The 26,387-nt window shown below is 44.1% G+C and overlaps 1 protein-coding gene across 1 annotated transcript in view; it reads right to left on the reverse strand.

Moving 5' to 3' along the window:
• Positions 1–3,900: 3,900 nt before the first annotated feature.
• LOC144114999 (copper-transporting ATPase 2-like) overlaps positions 3,901–26,387 on the reverse strand; it is a 92,924-nt gene continuing 70,437 nt past the window's right edge. The window contains exons 17-21 of the mRNA XM_077649110.1: positions 25,067–25,209; positions 20,315–20,518; positions 12,951–13,068; positions 10,050–10,152; positions 3,901–5,786 (exon numbers count right to left, since the gene is read on the reverse strand). Of these exons, the coding sequence (XP_077505236.1) occupies positions 5,552–5,786; positions 10,050–10,152; positions 12,951–13,068; positions 20,315–20,518; positions 25,067–25,209 (803 nt within the window). The 3' untranslated portion in view covers positions 3,901–5,551. The remainder of the gene's footprint in view (positions 5,787–10,049; positions 10,153–12,950; positions 13,069–20,314; positions 20,519–25,066; positions 25,210–26,387) is intronic.

The following is a 26,387-nucleotide window of genomic DNA, read 5'->3' on the forward strand; positions in this document are numbered from 1 at the left end:
GTGCAGAGCAGCTGCTGGCGGCGCGCCGGCGAAACTGAGCTGCAACAGCTGTGCGCATGCGCCGTGTCAAGTGGGACGAAGATGAAGGAACGCCCAGCGAAACGGAGCGGCGAAAGACTGACTTTGCAATTCAACTGAGCAAGTTCCACCCGGCCAGCTGCAGCTACGCGTCACTCCGGGTTTAAACAGAGCTAAATCACCGCCAATTTTTGGGGGGATTTAACGTCCCAAAGGTGCACTTAAATCGGCTATGAGAAATGCCGTAGTGGAGGGCTGCGGATTAATTTCGACCACACAGTGGCTTTCAAAGTATGATCGGACAATCATGAGGGTCCCCATGCAGCTAGATACATAGAAATGGAGGATCGCTTGAAGAGAGCAGGACTGCATGTTATATAAGTACTTCTTTAAGTTAACTGCATGCCTACTGCAGTATCACGTAAATATTCTGTGAAAAGTTTTCTTTCCTCTTTTCCGCGACCTCACCTCCGGCTCCCACGGCTTTCACCAGCTACCCGATTGCCAACAACGCGGCGCTGTCCGATTCTGCACTTCTTTGCGCAGAGACTCCGGAACTTTTTTTTTTTTTAGTGTGGGGGGGGGGGGGGCAATACTTCGCGCTTTTGTTACTTATTTAGTGCTCATTTACACAATAAATTTTATATTTATATATTTTCTTTGCACCAGTCAGGAAGACAACGAAAAGGCTCCCAAAAGGAACTGTTTAAGGGGCCGACTCGCGGCGATAGCCTAAGCGTGCTCGGCGGTCATCGAACTGAACGATTGCAGTTTTTGGTCGCGCACAATATAAAGCTGGCAAGGAACCTTCGAGATAAAGAACCAAAAACAACTACTACAATCTGGAAAAATGTGGAAGCACGCGGCTGCGATCAATGTAGATAAGTCTGGTCGCATCCCGCATTACAAAACAAAATGATAAAGCTGCGTGCTGGCAGTTTTGATTGCGAACGAACAAACGGTGCAAGATTCACGGCAATATAAAATAAATTGAAATGGTAATTGCCTTATAGATGGAAAGCTTTACGCACGAAGAGTGATCAATTGCATTAAAAAGTTTGTGCATAGTTTAAATTCTCCCAATCATGATCATGCACACGGGACAGACAGCCTTCTGTTGGGACATGACTGGTTTGGGCTACTCATATACGAAATGCTTTACAACTGGCTACGAAGCTAAGTAGCTCAGCCCCGCTGTGATTTGCATTAAAAGAGCCCTAGAACTGAAGTGTTTCAGTTGTCAGACATCTGATCCAAGTGCAAGCAGTTAGAGACTGCGGGGGGGGGCACCGCCTCCCTTGGCCCCCCTGTTCCAGGGACGCTGTCTTTGCGGCCTGCTGACGACCTGAAATGCTGAAACCTTGGAAAACTAAATGCTGTATATTTTTGTTGTCTTCGTCTCATAAGTTTCCATGTATCAGCCCCCATGACGTAACAGTACCACGAAAAAATAAAAGCCCGTTATCATACGATGTGATGCGACAACCTCTGTTAGCAGTATTGGCATATTGGTTGCACATTTCGCTTTTACATTAATCGCCTTCCCATTGAGTCTTTGAATTAAATTTCGACGTCGCTTTTTTGTTTCGGCTGCTGGAGAGCTTCTAGTGGGCAGTGCAGGCTCGTAGGTGGGAGATGCATTTTTATTGGTTGCGTGCACAGAATTGGTGCCCCGATCCGCTAGGGCCGCTGGGGGGTGGGTAAAATACTACACGAAGAACGCCTGAGGAAATTGGACGGCAACAGGTGGGCAGCTAGGGTATTTAAATACCTATACAGAAAGAGCGTTGGCTCACAGTGGTGGAAAAGAACTAGAAAGCTAACCAGTATGCCAGACACGAGGACGGAGAAAGAGCATTAAACGACAGGTTAAAAACGCGGAAGGTAAAATTGAATAGATTCAATGGAAAAGAAGCACAGTGTAGAACTATATTGATACTGGAAAAGGCAGATCAGGAAGGAAGCGTTTTATGATAACTAGAGAGGCAGTGCCCTACTCTTTGAAGCTGGGTCAAGGTGTCTTAGAACACGCAGCTACAAAAAGAAATTTAACGAAGATGACACATGCGCTGTGTGTGGTAAATAGCGAAGAAACAATAGAACACCTCATATTAAAATGTGATGGTATCCATCCCAATGTCGATGCAGGCACAGTAATTCTTCCCGAGGCCCTAGGGATCAGAGATAACAATAGCCATGTAAATAAATGTGCAGTGGAAATTAGCAAAGTGACTGGAAGATTGGCGACTCAAAAGCAGAGAGGTGACATAAAGTTAAAAGTGTAGGAAGACGTATTTTAAAGAAAATGGCAAATTTTAATAACTTACAAGACAAGCAAAAATAAAGGAAAAAAAACTGAGCATGGTGGCAACTGCCATCACCCCGTTTCAAAGGGGACACTCCTACCTTCCATCTATCCATCCATCCACACAGACCACAGCCCTTTTGCCGGAAGAGGACAACAACTCCTAGCGCTGTAAAAGTCCATTTGGCCGGCTTGCTACTTGTCGCGATGTTCAGCCCGCTAGGCAAGTTGCTCAGCGTGAAGCCGGGCCTGCTCGTGCGCACATTGGTCGTCGCGCCATGTGCTGCTGAGCACAGCAAAAACTCGAAACGCCTCCTGTTAACCCCTGACAGTGCCTACTCCAAGGGTTATATTGGATCACCCCACTATACTCGATGAGCACGCAAGGAACATGTTCGATTCTGCAAGATATGGCGTCACTGTCTGTCCTGGAGAAAGTACAACGGCTAGTCGACCTAAAAGAAGCGCCAGTGTGTGGCACAGCGCACGCCAGTAGTGGCAGCAACAGTGTGAGGATATTCGTAATGGAGTGGTTCAGAGAAAGGGACAATAAATTTTTTGGCTGCCATGAGGATATGTTGCTTCTTATAAAGATCGACCACAGCCTCGTGCATTCACTTACCAGCTGCAGTTGAATGTAGGGAATATGAAGTTTACGGCAATTGTTAGCGAATAAATTAACCTTCAAGGATTGAAGGAAATGGCCAGCAAATTCTTAGGGTGGCTCCATCAGCCAGTATCCGGTTAGGACAGCCGGTCGTGGATCAAAGTAGCGCGCCTAGGATGACCTCGTGTAGAATACCGTGCAACTTGCGCAGCGATTACAGCGAGAAAGACTTCGCTCGGGCAGAGACGAGTCGAACGAGTGCATGTACAGGGTTGATCAAAAGTCCCCATGCCACAGGATCTGCTTTTGAGCAGTAGTCTGGCACTCACGGCGCCTGCAAGGCTACCAAGGTCCTCAGTGGCGAGTGCGACTCCTCCTCAGCCTCCACAGATTGAGTTGAGTAATTTATTAAATGGAGGTGGCACAAAGGCCTATTCACGAGAAAGGTGTAACCAAGGAGGTTATAGATAGAATTGCTATTCTACATATATCCTCCTTGGGTTTAACTGCCTTACTACAAGGCTCAAAAGCAGACTGTGTGACCTGGGGACTTTTGAGCGAAGCCTGTATGCTTTCTAAAATGACCGAACTGCGCGATACAATGCCGACAGATTAAAAGGGAGTGTACTGCACAGCAAATACCAACTTCCTTTATGTCTGTCTTTTTTTTTTTCGTTCTGCCCACATTCAAAAGAAAGTAGCAAATCTGAACAAACTGTCCTACTTTTCTATTCTACTGGAAGCATGTTGGGGCCTCACCAGTTTGTCACAGAAGTCACCGTAAAAGAGGAATGCGATAGCGTTAGATTTCAAATTTGTCGCAGTTTCTGCTCTAACTTGTGTGTGTGTCAGTTTCTTTGCAATAGTCTGTCCATCAACTGCCATATTCGGACTGCTAGCTGCAGTAGGTGGCATTCGCTACGTTGTAACGGTGCCGAAATTTTCATATATCACTTTTTTCCTCATTTTTGAGTTTGATTCTCTATTTAGGTTGCTGTCTAGAAGTTAGGTTGCTCACAACCCTGTAGGCAGGTTGTGACGATGTCACGAGGTCACATGACCTCTCTCAACCAATTACTGCCATCTGCCATGGTGGGAAGATTGTGATGACGTCACAAGGTCACGTGACTTCTATTGACCAAACAGCGAATTTTGTGACACCGGACATTGGCTGTGCAAAGCATTCATCATTGGCGGGGTTTAAAATAGAGCCTTCGCTCTGAGGAGGAAGACACGGTGAGAGGGAGGAGGGGTGCAGTGGGAAGGGTGTTATGATGGGAGCGAGAATCTTGTCCAGGCATGATGGCTGCTAAAGAGGATTAACTGGGTGATCTGCAAAACTGTGAAAAGAAAAAGACTGGCTCAGCAGAAAGGAATCCGGGGGTGTGAAGCGTGCATAGCGAACGTGGGCTTGAAAGGCAATATGTCCAGTTGCGACAGGTGGCTTGGTATGACTCTTGCCCTTCCGCGGTGAGCAAATCAGGGTGGCTTCGGTAGTGTCCATGTTGTTTCGGGCGTCGGGGTTGTCTTCAATGGTCATGTTCACCATCTGCGGTGTGGCGGTTTCGGGGATGCAAGCAGACACCGCAGGCTGGGAGGCCTCGTGCAGGGGAGGCGGCGGACAGCCGCTGGCTCTTGGGGGAAGCGAAGGCCAAAGTCGGCCCGCCGGAGAAATGCGGTCCCATTTGGTGCGGCAGAGCACTTACTGAGCTCGTCCGTCCCGTTTGAGAGAGCACGGTGCAGTTTGGAGCAAGGAACGTCCCCACCCCCCCTTCGGCTCGGGGAACTCAGTGTGCGACTCCACTGCTCACCAGTGGGACGTAGCCTCATGAAACATAGCCCGCGAGCTTGCCTCGTACAGCCTCGGCGCGTTGCCCTGCTGGTGAGTCGGACATCCTCGACTGCATGGTATATTCCCGATTCCGAGGCACTCCTCGCCAGTTTCTGGTCGGCGTTATCTTTTAACTGCAATAAATGCTGTCCATGTCAGCACGTGTCACGTTCCTTTGCTCCCAAGATCACGGCTCTCCATGGTCAGCTTGCGCTCTAGCACTAGTGATCACAGGGTGTGGATGGCGTTTGACTGCCAGTTGTGGACAAGCTGAGAAAACGTACTTGTTTCCCTTCAGAAAACCATACCTTCTGGTTCGGAAGTGCAAGCAATAAATGAGACTAGTAGCACTGATGCAATATATTGTTAAGTTTGCGTTTGCAACAATGCCACTCAAAAATACAGGCGTGCACAGTACATAAGCATTATGTGATTAAAAGCCATTTGCAGCATACACAAACTAAACAGCGAAGCTCATCAGTAACACATGAAACTATTTTGCAGCGTGTAAATAAGCTCAAGTATCGATGCGAGCGCACAGACAACACCAAAGAGCTTTTAAATATTATGTAAATGACAGGTGCTATTTTGCCAGCGAGCACACTTTCTTCACGAGAGTTGGTACTTAAAAAAACTGGCACTTTGGTATCAAAATATACAGTGTATGAAGACATCCTAGAAAAGCTTGCACGAACATCTGTGCATGCTTTTCAAATATCGAAAATGTAGTAAATATTACATTACCAAAAGTGAATAAAAAAGACTGCGGAAAAGGGACGTTTTGTGCAACTTAAAGTAACTGCTGCATGTTCTCACTGCCCATCGCTTCATTTTCTTGCTGGATGCACACTTCCGGCAAAAATGAATCTCTCAGAGAAGAACTCTGGATGGTGGTATTCTTGGCCACAGGAGCAGTGAGAGGCTTGGCACTGTCTGCAATATCTTCAGTGAGGTTTACGTCTTTTCTTGATGACCATTTTGATTCGCTCTGACAAGCAGTTTTAGCCAGGACGGGCTTTTGATATCTGTACATAAAATAAACAAAAAGCAAAGATGCATGACACAGATTAGGAAAGCCCCTGAAACCAAAACAGTGATACAAGATTGAACTCGCAAGTTTGCTTCTGTGCAAGTAGAAGTTTTTAAGCAGCATCTAAAATAGTGGAATGACAGCAAGCGAGCTTCATTTCAAATAGAAAAACAAATAATAAACAAGAAAATGCTGCCACCAGCCTTTATTCAAAACAGTGCAGTAAAATGTCCAAGTCCCAATTAAAAAAAAAAAAGTGGCGTGTGAGCAAAGAACGAGGGGGGAAAAACCTGTCTCCCGCGCCGCCACAGCTGAGTACAGTTAGCTTATCTACCCCGTCCACGTTCCCTTCCGCTGGCGACAGCCCGGCCGGCAGATTCCCCGCAAAGGCTGGGAGCGTTTGTGCCACCCAGATTAAGATGTCATCAGTACTGCATGGCGGAAGTGGCTACAAGCAGCAGTAGCGGCCAGCGCGACACCGAAGGGTGGCACTCCGCTTACTACCAAGATGTCCATGTTTTATTTTTAGTGGAGAACCTTTTGTGAGCAATTAATTGTAACTGTAATTGTAATTGCACCTGTGGACACAACTGCACAGCAGAGGAACCACATGTGCAGCTACCTATAGCCCGATACAGGTGCACTACGGCTCATCGCAGTACATCTGCATCACGCACTGATCATCGCACAGTGTGGCCTCTTTCATGTATATATCTCTCAATGGTGATTGTCACCACATAAAAGTGGGCTACCTCCATATCACATGAAAATTGAAGTTAAGCAAGTTACGTCATATGCGTATTGTTTACCGTTGTTTATGAGGTTTGTCCTCCGATCCGGTGGACGTAAAGCCTTACGTCGTGCCATTTACCTTCTGGGTTATGCCATAGCATTGGGCTGATTTGCCTCGTCTATCATGGGGTACTGAATATGCGCTGATGGGCATTTTCGCATCTCGTCCTGACCGAAGTCGGCAATCGCGCTGAGCGGCAGCTGCAGAGAGTCTCCCATTTAAAGGATGTTGGTGAGAAACGAGCTTTGGGATTGGGTGCCGAAGCCAGCTTATGAACGTTTTAGCATATACTGTGGGAATGGTCACTATTGCAGAGATATCGCGTTTGTTGTATTGTCTATAAAGTTATTGCTAGATTCACTGCGCGATCCTTATTTAATTCCTTTTTCCAGCAGGAGGACGCCATCTTTGTTTACACTGACGGCGAAGCTTGGAGCGTCGTGTAGAGATTATTTTCAAATGTTTGCATATAAGCATGCATAGTACCTGAAAATGTTCTGTCTTACATTTTAATCAATTACAACAGCAACAACTGTGGTTTTGTTTTGTTAACTTGTGTTTATTTTTATAGCTTCATGAGAGCGAGAGTGCTTTCGATTGTGCTTGGAACCTCAAGCACTCTTGAGGAATCGGCATCGAGTCAAAGCAGGATCGAGCTCGATTGCGGTTGAAAGTGGCCGTGTGACAACCGTTGATCTGCATTGAGTTCGATGAGCGTTGACTCAATGAGGATCGAAAGTGCCCGTGTGACAGGGGTATAACATGTGGTGGTCCAAAGCAGCGGCAAGTGAAGCTGATCTGTTCGCACCGCCACGGGTTCGAACTCCACTCGAGCCACAAATATAGAAAGTTTTTTTTTCTGCTTTCTCTGAGACTACACCGAGACGGATGCCGGGTTTTCGTTTGCACGGCCATCCTAATGCTAATGAATTAATATACGCCTTTAGCATACAGTATTACCATTACCAGAGTACCGAAAGTCAACCCACCTCCAGTGTGCACGCACCGATTGGTCCCAATGCGGCAGGAGTGCCCATAGCAGCTGCCAGGTACCTAGCGCCATCTGGCGGCCTCAAGGCGATCTGTGCATGCGCACTGACAGTGCCCGTGCTCCCGGTTCTCCGGTAACAGTAACATGGTACACAGTATGCTAAAGGTGTCTAAGAGAAGCAGGAAAATCTGCATGCCTGGCTGCATTTCGGGGCGCTGGAGCAACGGTGACGATCATGTCACTGCATGCATGCCTCTTTATCCAGCAGCTCAAGGACGAAGTGGAAAATGCTCCTAAAAAGAGACTTTCAAACCGTTGGCATCAATCTATTATATTCACGGTGTTGCAGTCAATGATCTTCCACGTGCAGCCCCCTGCGATGCTACGCTATCAAGCGCAAGGTGGTTGACCGTGACATCAAATGCCACTAGTTTGAGGGCCTCCTTTGGGGGGGCATTTGCTGCTTTGTTCGTGAGCTTATTATGCAAACTGCCTTGGTGGTTGAAGAGAGAGAATTACTATAAACACACATGTTCATTAACCTCGCGTCCTTTCATTGTGACAGCGAGAGTGCAATGTGAAAATGTGAAGGCGTACCATGCACTGTAAAGAACCTTGTTATATGAAATGTTACCGGCTGGTTGTTAGAAGGTGGGCTTGCTCTGAAGGACATCCCGAGCAGACCCTATGTTATTTAAGCAAGCTGCAGACAGAGAATGGGACACACAGAGTGAAAGGTTGACAGATCAGATCCTGCTTAGTGTGTGGAGGCAAAGACCTCACTGGTGGTGGGCACTAACCAGGTTCCTGACTTTTGAACCATCTCTGTTTCTGTCACAGTGTGTTTTCATTTTGTATTTTGTCGGCCATGCCTACAACCAACCGTAGACACCATTTGTAAATAAAAGTACATCATCTAAAGAGGAATCTAATAACCGTAACCATTTTGTTCAAACACTCTCCAGTGGATTCCAAAAATAACCCAGCTTACACCTCAGACCACAGAAATATGATTACCGCTGGCTGCTCTACTACATCTACCCAGCTACCACGAGCCATGCTGCTTACTAAATGCTACGTATCTAGGTTTAATAATTTTTCTCCACAAACGAGTCTGAATAATTTGGACAACCTTCAATGAAGCAGTGCTTCTTTGCTCCTGCTTATTGAGACTTTGTAAAGAACATAACTGCCTAGGTAAAGGATATAATTTGGAATAATAAACTGCATACTCAAAGCATGCAGCGCGTACAGCCCTGCCAGCACACCCAAGGTTTAACACACTGGGTTGAACCTCTGCACTCCCCCTTCCCCATCTTTCCCTGAAGAATGGCTGACCCTGTACAAAAAAAGAATCTGACTCCTTGCCAGACCGCTCCGCAATCTCACTAAACCACACTTTGACCCCATCCGAAATTAAATTTGTCGCTACACTACAAGCAATGTGTGAGCACAATGTGGTCATAAAGCAGTGCTGCTGTAGAACAAGAAAAAATAGGATGTCCTGTGCAACCAACAAACGAAAATGAAAGCAGAAGTGAAGAAAAAAAAGCATGGAATGAGTCACCAGATTCAAGACCATGCAGAGGCCTGCCTAGGGTAGCAGGTAAGGCTGCAGGTTTATGGTTTATGGGGGTTTAATGTCCCAAAGCGACTCAGGCTATGAGAGACGCCGTAGTGAAAGTCTCCGGAAATTTTGACCACATCGGGTTCTTTAAAGCACACTGACATCGCACAGTACACGGGCTTCTAGAATTTCGCCTCCATCGAAATTCGACAGCCACGGCCGAGATCGAACCCGCGTCTTTCGGGTCAGCAGCAGAGCGGCATAACCACTGAGCCACTGCGGCGGCTGTAAGGCTGGAGGTTCCGGGTTATAGGGCATCTAGATCTATCCACTTCGTGGTCATGACAGGGCTGCTGCTATAATCCAGGTGCCCCAGGCACTGTTTTTGCTGCTCGAATTCAGCCCAGCTTCCTTAGACCATGTCAGAGCTCCTGCCACCTAGCCTTTTTCAAAATCATTTGCCCCCAGCTAGTGTTCACTACCAAAGTGACCAGCAGCTTCAGCACTCCCAAGCCATGCAGGCTGATGTTGCCTGGCCACGACTGCTCTGCATGTGCTGGCCGCACCACACTGTTAGCCACTGAGTTGTTGCGCTCCTGCTGAACACTTTTTAATTTACCACACACTAGTTACTTTTTGAAGATTTCTCTTCTCAGTTCGTTTTTGTGCATTTACAAAGTCCGATTTTCTAATGTGGGTTTCCGTAGCATGACAACTGTCATTAGCTTTGAGACTACCAAGATATTTAGGAGTCCGTGTTCACAGCATAACAAACCATATGTCTGACCCGACAGACAATTCACCTTCTCTGGCGCCAAAATGTCTGAACTGTGCACACGATTCTGTGCACACAAAGCCACACGAATTAATGATATCAGAAGAAACAGCAAGCAGAGGTCAAACTTACAAGTACAAGAGTAATGATGATGTAACCACAGAAACAGAGGACAGGGCCATAGCAGCAGCTCCCATCCATGGCAACAGGGCAATGCCAAATGGCATGAACACACCTTTTGAAATAAATAATAAAGCCAGAGATTTTTAGGTGAAGAACAGAAGCAAGGTGACACACACACACACTACAGTGTTATTTTTTTTCTAGCTTCAGCAAGTAACTTAGGAGGAACTGAATACAATACTGTAGCCAACAATTATTCCTGCAGCTCCATATGCTTTGAACAGGATCAATCAACAGAGGAAGCAGCATTAGTATAAGAATCGGTTGAAGTGCACTTCACACTAACTCCTAAGTGATGAACAGCAGCTTACTGATAGCACTCAAAAAGTTTTTAGCCTAGTTTTCAGCCAGCACTACTCTCCAATGGGGCTGAAAGCTTCGAGGCAAAAAAAAAACCCTGAACAGCCATTGACAGCACAACTAGCATTTCAAAGGCAAACAACAGGCGTAACACTAAGACAATAGACAGTTGCAAAAATTAGAAAACAGACACAGACAAATAGAGAACAGATGGCATTTTAATAGTATTTAACTGCAAGAAGCACACATGAGTTTATTTGTTGCAATTAGCTCCAAACAACTGCAATTAGTCTAGCCAAAAGAACACATGCTCACTTAACAAGCCTGCATTAGTTTCCGACACTGCTCGTGTATTTCTTACTACTTTCGTTACACCAAGTATTTAAGTGTTATAAATGCTATAGAAGTGCATTCATAACATTTTATATGACATGCCCTTAAGCCGCAAAATGAATTTCATAAGATAATTTTTGATGTTCTGTAGCATGCAGAGTATATTTTTCCTACCAACATGCTCATTCTTTGATATTTCACTCCCAGTTAGCAGTTAGTTGATATTTACATTTATTGCTTACTCAAGGCATGCTTACTACATGGTGTACACAAGCATCAGCAACAACACATCATCTGCGCCATGCAATGAATAAAAAATGGCCCACTTTTAAATTCCTGGATACAGTTTCATAAGCTTCACTATGTGATGTACATGACTGTCAAAGCAGTGCCAGCAAATGTGAATGGCATCACTAGGAGAGCATGACAGCTGGGGAACAAAACAGCAAGACCACAGTATGTACAGCCGTGAGCAAAAGTGGAAAGACCATGGCTCCGGGCGCGGGAGCGGCTACGGGGATGCACCGCGGCGCTGCTATCTTGCACCGCACGCTCGCTGCGAGAGTGCCCCGAGTGACGTGAAACTTCGCCCTCGCTCTCGCGCAGATGCTTATCCCGCTTGATAAATTTCTACTGCGGCTTTCGGCTACTATGCAGCTGACCGTCGCGACGAAGGGAAGCAAGCATCGCAAAGCTCCTGAGTTCCATTTTCGGCGTGCCTTGACGGCTACGCGTCGATGCCGTGCCTGTATCGGCATGCTGTTGGAACGCACGCGCAGTTGCCCCTCGACTCCCGAATCACTAAACAGAGACGAATACATTGAGGCGTAAAATACAAGGCACTGTGGATCCTCGCTTCGAACACCGCCTTCAAATAAGCATTAAAAATGTTCAGAGGCTCTTTATTGCAGTAAGAAATAGAGGATTTGTACGTAACATTCATCTAATACTTGCTAAAGTTGCCATTAATGGCAATTACATCAGCAGCTTGTAGGAAACGGAGGTAGACCATCTGTAGAACACGGAGTTCTATCACACCAAGCTTTGCGATGCTTGCTCTCCTTCGTCGCGACCGTCAGCTGCAGAGTAGCCGAATGCCGCACTAGAAATTTATCAAGCGTGATAAGCACACGCGCGAGAGCGAGGGTAAAGTTTGTCGTCACTTGGGGCACTCTCGTAGTGAGCGCGCAGCGCGACATAGCAGCGCCGCGGTGCGGCCCCGCAGCCGCTCCCCTGCCTGGAGCCGTGGTCTCTCCACTTCTGCTCACGGTTGTACCTGTACCTGTGAAAGCAACTCACTCAGCTTTCAATATTGACAGTTTTTTTGCCATTATTTTTCACGTGACATGAGCAGAATGGCCCAAATTTTCCAGTCATGAAAATGTCAAGCTGGAAAAGCAATGTCTCAAAACACCTAACCAGTCAAAGCCACTAGCTTACAGGATGGTGTGCTAGCAACACTAGCATACGATGGGCTAATCGTTTGGCTAGAACGTTTAATCAATATCCTGCTTGTACTGCACTGCCTGTGCAGAAATCCTGTTTGTGCTAGCCTGAATGAAGCTATGGGTGTAGCAAAGGGGACAGTTAACATACTTTCCCCACCATATTCACCATAAAATGTGGCAGTGGTTGAAGGCAGGTTATTCACATTGGCTATTGTGAGTAGTCAATTAATGTATGCAACATACTATAGTGCTCATATAATTTTGCATAAATGCACCCCATAAACGCATTCAAATTGGCTTTTTACCTTTTCCACTTCATAAAAAAACATAGTTAATTGAGTGAAAGTGAAAGTGTACATAAATATAGTTAGTAAATACATCTTGAAGACTGTTGCACAAAAATTTTTCAATACGCAATGAAATAATTACAGTGTGAATGCCTGCAATCCTCACAGTTGCAAAAATATTTCTTCTCCAGAATACATCATGCCTATCTATTCCCATTAAGATATCGCAGTTACACCATTTTTCATTGTGCCTTTAACTACTTCCTGTAACCAGTGAACCAATATATTCTGCACAAACCAGACAGTGCAATGAAGTACAATGAATTCTGATGGAAAGCAAACTTTGTAAGCTTCTACAATCACTCCTGAAGCAGTTAAAGCTTCACACGCGCGTGTGTAATGTTAAAATCACATACAAAGCAAAGAAACAGCAATAACAACAAAAAGAAAATGCGCCTAACCACTGCACGTGCTACTCTCACCTGCTGCAAGAGGAATGCCCACGAGGTTGTAGATGCTGGCAAGAAAAAAATTCATTCGAATTCTCCGCACAGTTTTCCTGGAGAGGTCCACGGCAGCTACCACATCATAGAGGTTGTTCTGAAATCAATTATTCATTTCTTGCAATGTAATGAAAAAGGCTGAAAAAAAAAAACACTCTAAACAAGCACAGGGAACACATTCAGAAAATGCTTTTAACCTCACAAAGCCATGCCCATCAAATAACTATCTTGGTGCTATTAGAATAGTTTTCATGACGGAAGAGCATGGCTGGCACAGCAAACGTGCAAAGTAATTGAGAGCAGCAGAAACATGCAGGCATCAAATTTTTGGATAAGTATCAAAATCACTGAGTAAAAAGCAGTGTGCTCCTAAAATCTATACATGCGATTCACATGACTATTTTATCAAGTACTTGTGAACTAAACACTAGCGGAATCTCAACAATCTAGACCTGTTCATTAAAACTGAGGGATAAGTTACTGACGCTGGTCCCGTCCAAGATGCATGCATTTGAAAGCGCAAAAATCCCCATTAATCTGATCTCTTAAAAATGTGAAACAGTTAACCCTGTGGCCCACAAATTGTACCCTGATGGGGGAAAAAACAATCAAAACAATAGTTAACCTGGTAGCCCACAAATTATACCCTAAGGGAAAAAAAACAAGCAAAAGAACACATCTCGAATTTTTTTATTTTTCCCATATTTTGCTGTCATTCTGATTTCAAGGATGAAGTGCTTGTGCAGATTGTTTACTCATAATGCACTCGCAATTTAATAAAAGAAGGTATTATAAAAGGCACCTTTCTCACACTAAAGAGAAAGATTATGAGCATACTTATGCCTTCCCCTCTAATTATTGGAATGTTAAAAAGATACCAAGTAAGCCACATAAGAGAAGGGGTGCTACTAGATCCTCAGTGCTTACACACTTACATGTGCAAGTACTTTCTACTGATGTGTCATCTTTCTGACTCTCAACATTGTGAATCTGTATGACATAGATAGCTTGCATGTGATGTCATGGGTGCCATGATAAAGCACCATACATATCTTCCACCAAGCTTCCATGGTGCAGGTGACAATAGGAAGATTAGACAAACCCACATACTTTTGAAATGCTCCTGGTTCTCTGTTGACCCACTGTGAAGTCAGTGCAAGCTATCCGTTTAAGCTCATCTCTCACTTGCTTCCCATTTCAGCTAGACGTGTTTGTTCTGAGAGTTGTGCAAACTATTGTGCAAAAAACTTGTTTCAAGCTGCCTCCACAAATCCACCATTTCTAATCTTCTCTGAGCAGTAAAATGAATGCCAAAGGGCAAAACATTCTTCATCGGACTTCTCTCCACTGGTGTTAAAAAGATCAAACCAAAAATTGTTGATGAGCCTGGTTCACCTCTGACAGGTGAAGCAAAAGGGCACAAGCCACATGAAGGTCTTGTCATTAGTCGTATTGGTACAAGCACCTTTGACAAGTACAGCTTAGGACTACATCCTTCAAATAATATCCTCTATTTCCCTTGCTCACGGCCATTGTGCAGCCGTATGCCTTGTTGACACTTCGCTACTTCCTTTTTGCATATTTAAAGGGAATAGGAAAAGATATCTTCCGAAGTTAAGTAAAGCAGGTGAGCAATAGGTATTCCATTGCACATCACCCTGCCACAAGAACTTTTGAGCTAGCTTTTTTAAAGTCGAAGAAACCAGGGATTAAAAATGATGCTCCTCCTTTTCCTCTCAACTCACACTCTCCGAGACACCAGACAAAAATAAACAAAAAAGCTTGGGGGCTGCGCCCCACCGGCCCTGCCCATGAAAACATCAGTGGTTGATGCTTGGTTTACCGACTACCAGTTATTGCACCCATTTTCTTTTACATGGGTCTTTGCACTTCCTGGTCTTCCCACACACACTTCGGTCATTGCTTATCTCCTTCTGCAGTCCATCCAAGCAGCTCGCTCACGCACGTCCTTAGGGAAAGCATGTCTAAGTTCAACACCTCGTCAGTCAGCGGCTTTGCAGCCGATGACACAGCAAGGCATATTCATCTCGGCAGACACAAAAGACACGGCGGATGACTCCCTAACAATCGACAGAAAGATGTGGCAGCAGAAAATCGGAACCATGTGCGCGAAGGCATTGACGTTGCTCGCGCACGGCCGAGGGGTTCTCACAAAGTACAGGCAGATGACTTTTGTGACTACCGGAAGTGTACCCATGACATCATGGCTGCAGCGAACGACAGTGTCTGATGGCCAGTTGCAAACCAAGACTAGTGACATGCTAGTGACATATAACTCTCAGAAAATAGTTAAAAAAACTGTCAGTATGTGCACATCAATCAGCCCACTAATTTTAAAAAACATGGTTTTAAAAAATTAATAATAAACTGCCGGCTCCACTCCAAAGTACTTAATACAGCAAAAACCTTATTTCGAAGTCACTGGGACCGCGAAAAATATTAGAATTAACCAGGTTTTCAAATTAACCAACCACAGCAAAACAAAAATGGAGGGGATACTTAAGCTCTGCCTTAAGGATATGAAGCAATAGCATAATGGGTTAATTCCCATATATGCAGAAGGTCATTCTCTACTATACATTCATAGACTCCTGGGAGTCCTCATACCTCTCCTGGCGCAGTGGTGCAGTGGTTAAGCCCTGCAATGGTAGGCGCTTCCAGCGGTGGGCGTTGTGCGGCCCAGGTTGCTGTTATTTTAAGTGCCACCTGCCACGGTGGGCAGTTTGCTCACTATCCGGTGGGAAGGTTGCGATGGTGGCGCAAGGTCATGTCACCTAGGTGGCCCACCTGACTCCTAGGTTGCTCTGGGAACCACCAGCCAGAGCCATGCTTGTGATTTTTTATCACAACGCCGACAACACTGACACTAAATTTTCTGGTGAATGGGGCCTTTAACGCTATTGCGTTAAAATGGACCCAGGCAAAAAATTTTGTTAAAGGAACCTGCTACCTTTACTGGACTGAATGAACTTTGCGACTGTACCGTATATTGCTGCGTAAAAGTTGCCCGTCCAGCTCGTAGCCCTTGCTGGTCAAAAAGAAAGACTCCAAATATAAGTAGTCTATGCATACCCCACTCTCACGTGCTTATTCCCACTGCCGCATTCTGTTTTGCAGTTTCCCGCAGGATGGCATTGTGGCACGCATGAACCCAGAGAAACGGGTAACACGTAATGATGTAGTCACAAGGACAGCAGTCCGAAGCCAGTGAAGATCAAAAGCGAAAAAGCGACGTTCCACCCTGCCTCCGTACTTTCGTCCCGACACGACTGGTGGCAAACTAAGCTGCAAACGGTCCTGTAGTTTCAAATTCCAGCACGAGAGGAGGCTGGGGAGGTGCCACGAGCATGCACATCACTGCCTGCCATACGACCATGCCTTGACAAAGTGCTGAGAGACATTACTTTGAAACTGGTATCCATGCCTGCATTGCAGTGAAGCCAGTCTTCTCTGCAGGAACGTGCTTTGGCGGTCTGCAAGCCATACCACATTGGTTTTTGTGCTGAGTACTGGAGCTGGGGCGCTTCGCATATCGAGCATAGGTATTACTAATCGCCATTGCTCTGCAGTGCCACCTTGTGGCTCCAAGGGGCCGTTGCTTCGTCGGTCTGCGGCAAAATCGGGAACGGACATCCTCACATAGCACCTCAGATCTTCGAATTGACCGGGCTGGTGCGCGCCGCCGCTTTGAATTCAAATTTGCATTAGAAATTACGGGACCGCAGAAATTCTTCGAATTATCCCGGATTTCAAATTACCCGACTTCAAATTCTCCGGATTTCAAATAACCCGAGCTCGAATTGCCGAGGTTTTAGATGCTCAAAAGCATTCAATCTACGCATTAAACACATTTACCGGCAATCTTTGAACCCATTTCCTAGCCCCTTTAAGGTGAAGTGACTTGGTTGAAAAGACATCCATGAACCCCCAAAACTACCCAAATTTGCACCGCACTGAACAAGCTGCAACAGTACAGGCATGCATTCCCATGTGTGTATTGTGGTTATCACATGCCAACAAACAGTGAGAACCCTCAATTTGGCATAAGTAGCCCTCGTTATTAAGGTGAAAGGTTTATATGGCTCATCAGTCAAAATCTGGCGTTGACCGACCATTCACAAGAAACGGCAAGAAAACCCACGTGCCCTCATGACATCATTAGCAGTGCCTACATCAGGAATGAATGAAAAATAATATTTTTTCCAAAGTAGGTTTCGAACCCAGGCCGTGACAATTCAGTGTGATGTCATGCTGGTCCCGGAACCAGAAACGATGTCATCAGACCGGAAGTGATGGCAAACGAGCTGGAAGTGGAACCGGAAGTGACGTGGCGACTTGGTTAAAGCGGCACATTATGTATGTACTACGCGTATGTCACGTGGTCTTTCCTAAAGGCCTTCACCCTATGGCCTGTGACTAATACTCCTGTCACACGGCATTCCTCTAAGGCCTTTCCAGCAAAGGCATCATTTTTCACCAAAGGAGCGAAAGCTTAAAGGAGCAGCGACGCAGCTACATGGTGCAGCCCAAAGGTGAAACTGTCGTTCAGGCTTAGCACCCGCTGCTGTGCTCGAGGCGGCTGAAGTGAGTGTTTTAAAATTAAAGTAGTGTATTCTGTTCATTCGTTGAGCTCAGACATTTTTTTTTTATTCTGATTGCTTCCTTAAAAGAACTGCATCAGCTACTCTCATCAGCAGCAGCAGGTTTTGTGTATTGCCTTGGCCACCAGGGGCACTCGGTGTCGCCGCAACACTTTCACTGTCTTGAAATCTGGGCATAAAATATAAACAACCTTAGAAAAAGCAACGCCAGACACACCTTTCGTATTTAAAAAAAGATAAATTCAAACATTGTTGGCTGTATCTATTTTTTATTGCTTTTACTTTTTGATGTTGGGTGGCACTGCTATCGCAGGTTCTCGAAAGCCGCGCCTTTGGGCTCCAAAGGTCTCTGACGGGCGCCTTCGCCTCCAAGGCCCTTAGCGGCAAAGGTGCAACCTTTGTGCCGTGTAGCTGCACTCGTTACGCCTTTGGATATAAGGACCTGATTCTCAAAGGCTTTTGCAGTGCCCGTGTGACAGGGGTATTATAGGCCTTCACCGGAAAGGCCTTTCAGACATTAGTACTACTTGTTAACTAGCACTGGCTAGTAAACAAATATAGTTAACTAGTAGCTCACAATGACACACAAATGCTTTCACGTTCACAGCATGTAAGTAGTCTTAGGTGCCCTATAATTTTTTGTGACTTTTTGTTTCATATGTGAAGAAATTTTTTACCCCCTCAGAGTTTGAAGTAACAAGGTTCCACTGCAGTTTGCCAAACAATGAAAACGTCACCACGCCGACACTCAACAAATCTCAAGAAGTGCACAGATGCAGAGACATGACACCTCATACACTCCATAATTACAGAACAATTCCAGTACAATTCCTATCAAAGCATTAAAATGCGCATAAATACTGGTATTAAAAAAATTTGGAATATTCGTTCACAAGATGAAGTATTCGATTTGATTAGAATGCTTGGTATTTGAAGTATCGAAGTATTCATCTCAAGCGAATAACGTTTCTGAAACGCTTCCTTCGTGTGGTTTCGGTAAGTATACCTCCTTCAGGATGGCACCACGGCGCATGCGCAGCCAAAGCACCAACTCTATTGACACTCCCTAGGCTTATGTGCCAGGTGCCTGCAAGTCCGTGTGTATGTCAAAGCCAGTCTGTGCAACCACGTGGCAGCAGATGCAAGCAGGCACAAGCGCAGCGCCTAGATCTGTGCTTGCCGATGTCTACGGCCGTGCTTCTGCGGGATGAGTATGAGCTGACTGCAGCTGCTATAACCACTCTTCTCTGCGTGACATTCACTAATCAAGCGCGATGACACAAGCATGAAGGAAAGCTAGCAAGAAAATAATAGAGATTGGCGCCCCTTTCCAACGTCAGATGCAGGGTGGTGCTGGGCACGCAGTGTGTATACTTAGCAGGTGTGATGAAGTAACTGCTTACAAGCAACAGCTGTGCAGTGACACAATTGCAACTAAAATTATCTCACACTCACCAAATACGCCAGCACCACATGTTCGTTGACTCTGCCAATTTCCGATGGCAATTTTTGCAGAAGGTACATAGCTTCAACGAGTTTGACAAAACTTCAATATACTCTCCCTTTTTTTTTTATGTAATGGCCTTATGTATCTTAGAAAAGACATGATTTTAAAAATGTTTATTGTGCCAGTCAACCTCTTTTGTACACCAGTATTCGGTTCAAACCAAAATTAGCTTCAAATCAGAAAACCACTATTCGCACATTCCTAATAAGCCCACATTACTGTTAACTCTGCAGGTGTTTCACATCACCAGGTTACTGGCAATGTGAGATTCACTACATAACAGTGCTGATGCTAGGTCAATAGCACAAGACAGGCCAGCCTGGTTCATACAAAGTATGATTTTATAACCGTGAGGCATTTTTCTTTAATGGCATCAAACTAAGAAAATAATTTACATTGTGTAACGAAAAACCAAGCATTGTGATTGCAATATTTGAAGCGATGGCCAGACTGCAAGAAGCTAACCATCAAGGTCTAACTAAGCAAATATTTAACTGGCAACAAGGCAACAATAAAAACAAAATTTACGCCCCTAGTGAGCTCCTCACATATGAAGGCCATACCCAAAGGTACTTAGAAAAAATGATAAAATTCTCTCATATAAATATGCCACTTTGATGGAGAGAAAGGCCAGATGATTAAGAAATGCTGCACAGCCATCTTGCCATGTGTAGTAGAGTTAAGAAATATATAAAAAGGCCTAACAGTATCTTCAAGTAGAGCTTCAAGTAAATATCATGTGAAACACAAATAGCAGTAAATGGTAACATCAAAACACAACTGCTTTTCAATCCTAGTCAATAACAGCCAAAGAAAAGAAACTCTGCAATGAACACATTTCAGGCTTAATTTATTTTGTCAATGTGAGCACACAGAACCCTGCTGCTTACACCGTTGATATATACTATTTTAATCTATTAATTCAAACTATTGCCCTTACTGATTTAAGATAAGGATAAAGATATTGAAAGGAAAAAAGACGTTATGTACACAAGATGCAACTAGAATAAAACAAGAAAAGTAGAAAGAAAATGTATAACACCTTGTTGTGCATATAGTGCAGCAACGGACCATAAAAACTTTACCTCATAATTAACTCAGCCAAGTAACACACAACTTAGTGCTTAAAGGAGAATAATCTAAGCAAATTATTGTGCTGTTGTACTACAATAAAAAACAACTTCTACATCACAACAACCAGCGAAATTTCTCACCCGAATCAAAACCACATCTGCAGCTTCAATTGCCACATCTGTGCCATCCGAGAGGGCAATGCCAACATCAGCTCGAACTAGGGCAGGTGAGTCATTGATGCCATCTCCAACCATGGCCACTTTGAAGCCTCTGCTCTGAAGGTCTTGAATTTTTTCAGCCTTGTGAGTGGGCAAAACTTGAGCAAACACTTCATCAATGCCAACCTGTAACATGTAGAAGCACCTTTGATGTTTGTAACTGTTTCAACAAAATAACATACAGCTTATATGTGCATTAGCAAAAAAACAACAGAAAAAAAGGACTTTTCTACCAACCCTTGCTTTTTAAGGGGGCACAAAGCAGTTAGAAAGTATGCTGGCTACAATATGTACACAAAGATTAATGAAATTTTGTCAACACATGTAATTACCCAAATAAAATTCAGTTTTATGGCAGCTATGACAGTTTTAAATTTATATAAATTACTGCTCTTCAAAAACATTATAACTTTAACTAATTATCTCTGCAAAAGTTTTATTAATTTTTTTTTCAGTGCTTTCAGAAATGCCTAATGCATACAGAGAAGCTGTTTGTTTATTTTTGTGCCCTCAGTAGCCATTTAAAAAAAACGGGAGGAACTTTACCAAAAATGATGACAATATAGAATTATATAGAAAGTGAAGCAATAAAATAATGGAGCAATGAAAACAAAATCAGACAGCTTCGCTGGCCTCCCTAACAGCTCAAGTACCATTTTCAGAAGAAATGAGAGTTTTGTCATTATTTATTCAAGGATGGCAAAGAGTTGGGTGATGTTGATTGCTCTCAAAACATGAATGCTCAGAAAAGTGGTATCAAAGCGTAGTGGTTGTTTTACTAATCAACTGCCACCCAGACCAGCTGTCAAAAGTCAAGAAAACAAAAACCGTGACCCACAAAGTCCAATCTTTCAGTGAATTTGGCATATGTATTTGCCACTTCTCCTTTAAAGGAGTACAGAAAACTATACATATTTTTCGCGCAACCAGGACAGGGACACAAATAACAGAGACAAACATGAGTACTCGTGTTTGTCTTTGTTCTTTGTGTCCCTGTCCTGGTTGCGCTAAAAATATGTATAATTTGTCACAAATCTAACTAGCCCAACATCTAACTCTTTTAATTTATAGACAACTAATTTTGGTGGCATGTTTTCTTCTCTATAATGCGGAAGACACTACTACGCATGAATCACCATGTGATATTCGCCTACGAACGTTAAATAATTTATTATTGAATTTTTTCTGTCATGCTGTTGCGGTTTCAGTTTCAACAGCTGAACAATGAGTGTGAGGTCAAAGAGTGCTTTTGTGCCCGTGAGCCAAGGAAAAACGTCCTTATAATCGCTGCTTCATCGTTTCAATTTACTGCAGTGTTGAAGCAAACCTTCCTCAAGAGCCGGAGTGACAATGAATCTGGAAGCAGCGATTATATTGCAGTTTTTTTCATGTCTCACGTGACCTGTAAGCACACGTTGACGTCACATTCCTCATTCGGCTGTTGAAACCGAGACCGAAACAGCACAAGAAAGAAATGAGGTTATAAATTATTTAGCATTCGTAGGAGGATACCAGGTGGTAATCCATGTATAATAATGCCTGACGCATCATTACAAACAACAAAACACGCACATAAACATTAGGCGTCTCTACTCCTTTAAATATTAATATCTTCAATATCCAACTGCAGGAGGCTAATACAAATTCCTTCATAGCACTCTCAGTGACTAGTAATTTGACCAGGACACACAATACCAACGGGACACACGTTAGCATAACTAGCACTAAAGAACACAAGGGACAACGAAAAGATATTGACAGGACACACGCTAGCCGGTATCTTTTCATTGTCCTTTGTGTTTTTTTAGTGCTAGCTACCATGTTTCAGCCATAAAAAATTTACAGGGTCCCCTCAGGTACATCTTAAAGAGAACCTGCAACAAAAAAATGGCATGTACCGTAATTTCCGGTATAAGTTGATATATTGTCCTTTGCGGACTACAGGTGCTGACTCTACAGCACTTTTTTTTTCAATATCGCTGAATATGGAATGCAATTCCCAACACTCATTCTATTACAAGGTTTTGCAATAGTTGCACAGTGCGTGCACATATTTTTAAGTGCTGGTGGCACACTTTGCTCCAGCAAGCTATATACCGGGTGCGGACAATCTAATAAAAAAATTTTTTCTTCAGCAAAAACCTACGCCTGTGGACTAATCACCATGTGTGGACTGTATACCAAAATTACGGTAGTTTTTATTATTTGACAGCATAGTATGAGACATTACAATGCCTCAACATCCAATCAGAGTGCTGAAGTCACAAGCATTTAATACTTCAGTTTGCTCCAGAAGAGCTAATTTCAAGCCAGTAGCATCAAAATGTAGTGGCAATTTTCAACAGTGGATATGAGGTAGAAAATGTAACGGATTATTAGTTGAGCATGCAGTGTGCACTTGGTCCCTTCATGCCTAGAAAATGAATCCAAGGCATTATGCCCTAAGGCATAACTTTTCCACATAGATGACATGGATGAATAAAACACTAAAACTGATTGAAAATACCTATATAAAAATAATGCTAGAAGCAACAATTCCCACTTTTCTTTAAACTCTATTGAGTTGAGTGCTGTTGAACAAACTGCAGATACAAAGAAGAAAAGTTTACCAAGGAAGATGGAACAGAAAAGGGAAGAGAAAACTTTCCAACCCTACACAGATTGAAATGGTTCTAAGCAGAGATTGGGGAGCCAAACTTTGTTCGCACCTGCTCCACCCGCTGTATCAGTGTACTAAGGCGCAGTATGTTGCCATCAAAAAGTGTGGCTGTGACATGAGCAGTGGTCTGCCCTGGCAAGGCAACAATGGCAGTCAAAAACTTGCTGCGTGTGTGCAAGGCACAGTACTCTTCAATAGGTGAGTGAAATCCGATTTCTTCTGATCATTTCATTTGCTTGTATTCTGAATTTTATGAGCGAAATAACTTGTGTTTGCATGTGCATTAGTCTCAGGAATGCATGAAGAACCCTTGCAGCCCTAAGAATTGCAGCAAAAAAAAAAATGCTGTTGTGCCCCTTTCAAAGTAACACAGTTCATTATTTTTGGCAAATGAATCAGGAAAGTAAACCATCAGAATATAGTATCAGACAAAACCTAGCATTAAATATAGTTTCTGTGTTTTTGAGCATGATCATGCATCCAAGAATTATAAACAAAATGATATTTATTCAAACGTTTCCTAGCAATGCACTAGAATTCGAAGCCTAGAGATCTGCCAAGAAAACAAAAGTTTGAAAGGGATACAGCAGTCATATTAAAACTGTCATTGAATCCATTTCATGAAAACTCTTTAGTATCTGTAAAATAAACAGACCCATCCTTAGTATTTAATGACATATTTGTCAATACTGGCATGAGGTTTTGCTGTTTCCTTTTTTGATCAGCTGTGGCAGGCACCCAGCGCTATCTTCAGCTTTGCTTCACATAGCCACTGAATGAACAATTTTTACATGCCAAAGAAAGCCTGTTGGCTATGGATTATACAAGTGTTGAGAACCCTGGTTTAATTCAACAACATGGGATTCTTTCACATGCACCAAAATCACAGTACACAAGTGTTTCAGCACTTCACCTCCAGTGAAATGCTGCCACTGTGGCCCGGATGAAACTCATGACCTAGGGCTCAGCAGCTAAACACCACAGCCACTCAACCCCTACAGTGGGTAGTTACTGTACAAATCACCTAGTCTTTCATTTCTCACTGCAACTGGTACATTTGAGAAATCGTGACCATTCACATGTGGTTCTATGGTCCTTGAGACTGTTCTTGATGATGCATGCTTCTTATCCAGCATGTTTTATGTCATGTTTATAAAAAGCATGACTGAGAGCTACAGAGATTCTAATCTTGATGGTCCTTAAATATGCGTGTCGCTGCAACAATCTGCTTCCTCTCTGCTGTGGGCACAAGTTCACCCAAATAAACAGTTTGCCTTCAAAGCCTTCATCAGCTTGCTGCTGTGTTTGTTGCCACTGTCATGTGACAATATACATTATAAATATCTGAGGGTTTCATTCTATAGAACCGAGCTTTTCATCATAGAATTCTTTGTTGAAGTTTTGCCTTTTTGTAGGCTGCCACTTATAACACCCACAACATTGACCACAGCAATGAACGTTTCTCCAGTAGTGTCCTATGCATGTACCAAGGCCTCTTTGCCCACCATTTTCACTAGGCATGCCTGGTGAAAATGGTGTACAAGTTTGATGCACCATTTCTTTCACAAAAAGTCTGTGAAGTACGCAACGTGGTGAACTGTGGGACAATAATTAGATGCAGTGCTAACATCTAGGCCCATGCAGGTGTGTGTGTGGTCCTCACATGCATCGGCCACAAGTGAGATAAGGTCCAGCCCACCAACGTTCGTGAGTAAAGGCTTAAACGGATCAAGTCCAGCACTGACAATGTACAGCATGGCAGCTGTGTCCACAGATGACTCATGCCTATCTGCTCTGGCTAGATCAAGTCAGCACTGCTCTTAACTACTGCCTAAAGCAAGCCCGCCCTGCCATTGTAAAGGAATTTTCATAGAAAACTTGGGAGGGAGCGCAGCTGGTTTTGCCCGACATGCTCACTTCGCCTGGCAGCTGCTAGAGGGGTGCACTATTGGAAAAAGGTCCATTACTATAGCAACCAACAACGGTAATAAAGAGAAGAAAAAAGCAGTATTCACCTGCTCAGCAATTGCTGATGCAGTCTGTGTGTTGTCTCCAGTCAAGAGGACAACCTTAAAGCCCATCCCTTTCAATTCCTTCACTGTGGCCTTAGACTCGGGCTTCAGTGTGTCTGACACAGCAAGTACACCTACAAGGACATCTGGAAAAAGAAAACGGAAAACACAAAATGGCATGCACTAATGTCACTACAAACTTAAGACACTCAGTTAACATATCTCATTACTTACACAACTTATAAGCACGAGGAATAGAGGCAGGTAATAAAAAAAAGCTAAAACCAGGAACTTTGTGCTGAGCTGCACGCAACAATGTTTATGGTTTATGGGAGCTTAACGTCCCAAAGCGACTCGGGCTATTAGGATGCCGTAGTGAAGGGCTCAGAAAATTTCGACCACCTGGGGTTCTTTAATGTGCACTAACATCGCACAGTACACGGGCCTCTGGCATTTCACCTCCGTCGAAATGTAACCACCGTGGCCAAGATCAAACCTGCACCTTTCAGGTCAGCAGCCGAGCGCCATAACCACCGAGCCACCTCAGCGGCTCTCACGCAACGATGTGAAACTTCTTAAAGACTATTGAGTACAAATTAAACAAGAACTACTATGCAGTTAAAGCAACAGAAAAAAAAGTTAAGAAACTCAAAGACCATAGTATATGCGTTTACGTACCAGCAGAGTATGTCAAAGGTCACAAAATGTATACTGTCCTGACCATTCAAGCATGAGGTGAAATTGCCAAAGAATGCTAAAAACATTAACTAAGTAATTATAAAAGAAAAGAAAGGAAGGTGCTTGCCCCATGAGCTTGTCAAACACTTTAGGTATCACAGTGTCTTCATGAAATCTCGAAACAAGCGTTATCAAAGAAAGGCTCACAGCAATTTGTGTTCACACAATGCCAAAAAAAAAAAAGGAGGCCAGCCCTATAATAGATGCTAATGAACACTGTCAGGACACAGCTGGCGTACATCGTGGTAAGGCGTGGGGAGTGTCGCCGAGGGGGGGAGCAGGGGAACGCGCCGACAAAAGAAAGAGGCTCTCAGGGCGGCGTCGCGCGCGAGTTTCGGGACCCTCGGCCTAAGCAAGGAGGAATGGTCTGATCAGAGCATGTGTCGTAAAGGGTTTCTCTCCCCTCGTTGTGGCATGTTTCTGGTTAGCCACGGCAGCTTGCTCGATGGGCCAGCGCCGGAGGCGAGCGGGCATCCGAGCACCCTAGGCCAGAGCGGCTAACAGTGACGCATGTGTTGTAAATTGTTTCTCTCCCCTCGTTGTGGCATGTTTCTAGTTAGCCACGGCAGCTTGCTCGATGGGCCAG

This window comes from Amblyomma americanum, chromosome 1, assembly GCF_052857255.1.
Source record: "Amblyomma americanum isolate KBUSLIRL-KWMA chromosome 1, ASM5285725v1, whole genome shotgun sequence".
NCBI classification, from domain to species: Eukaryota; Metazoa; Arthropoda; class Arachnida; order Ixodida; family Ixodidae; genus Amblyomma; species Amblyomma americanum.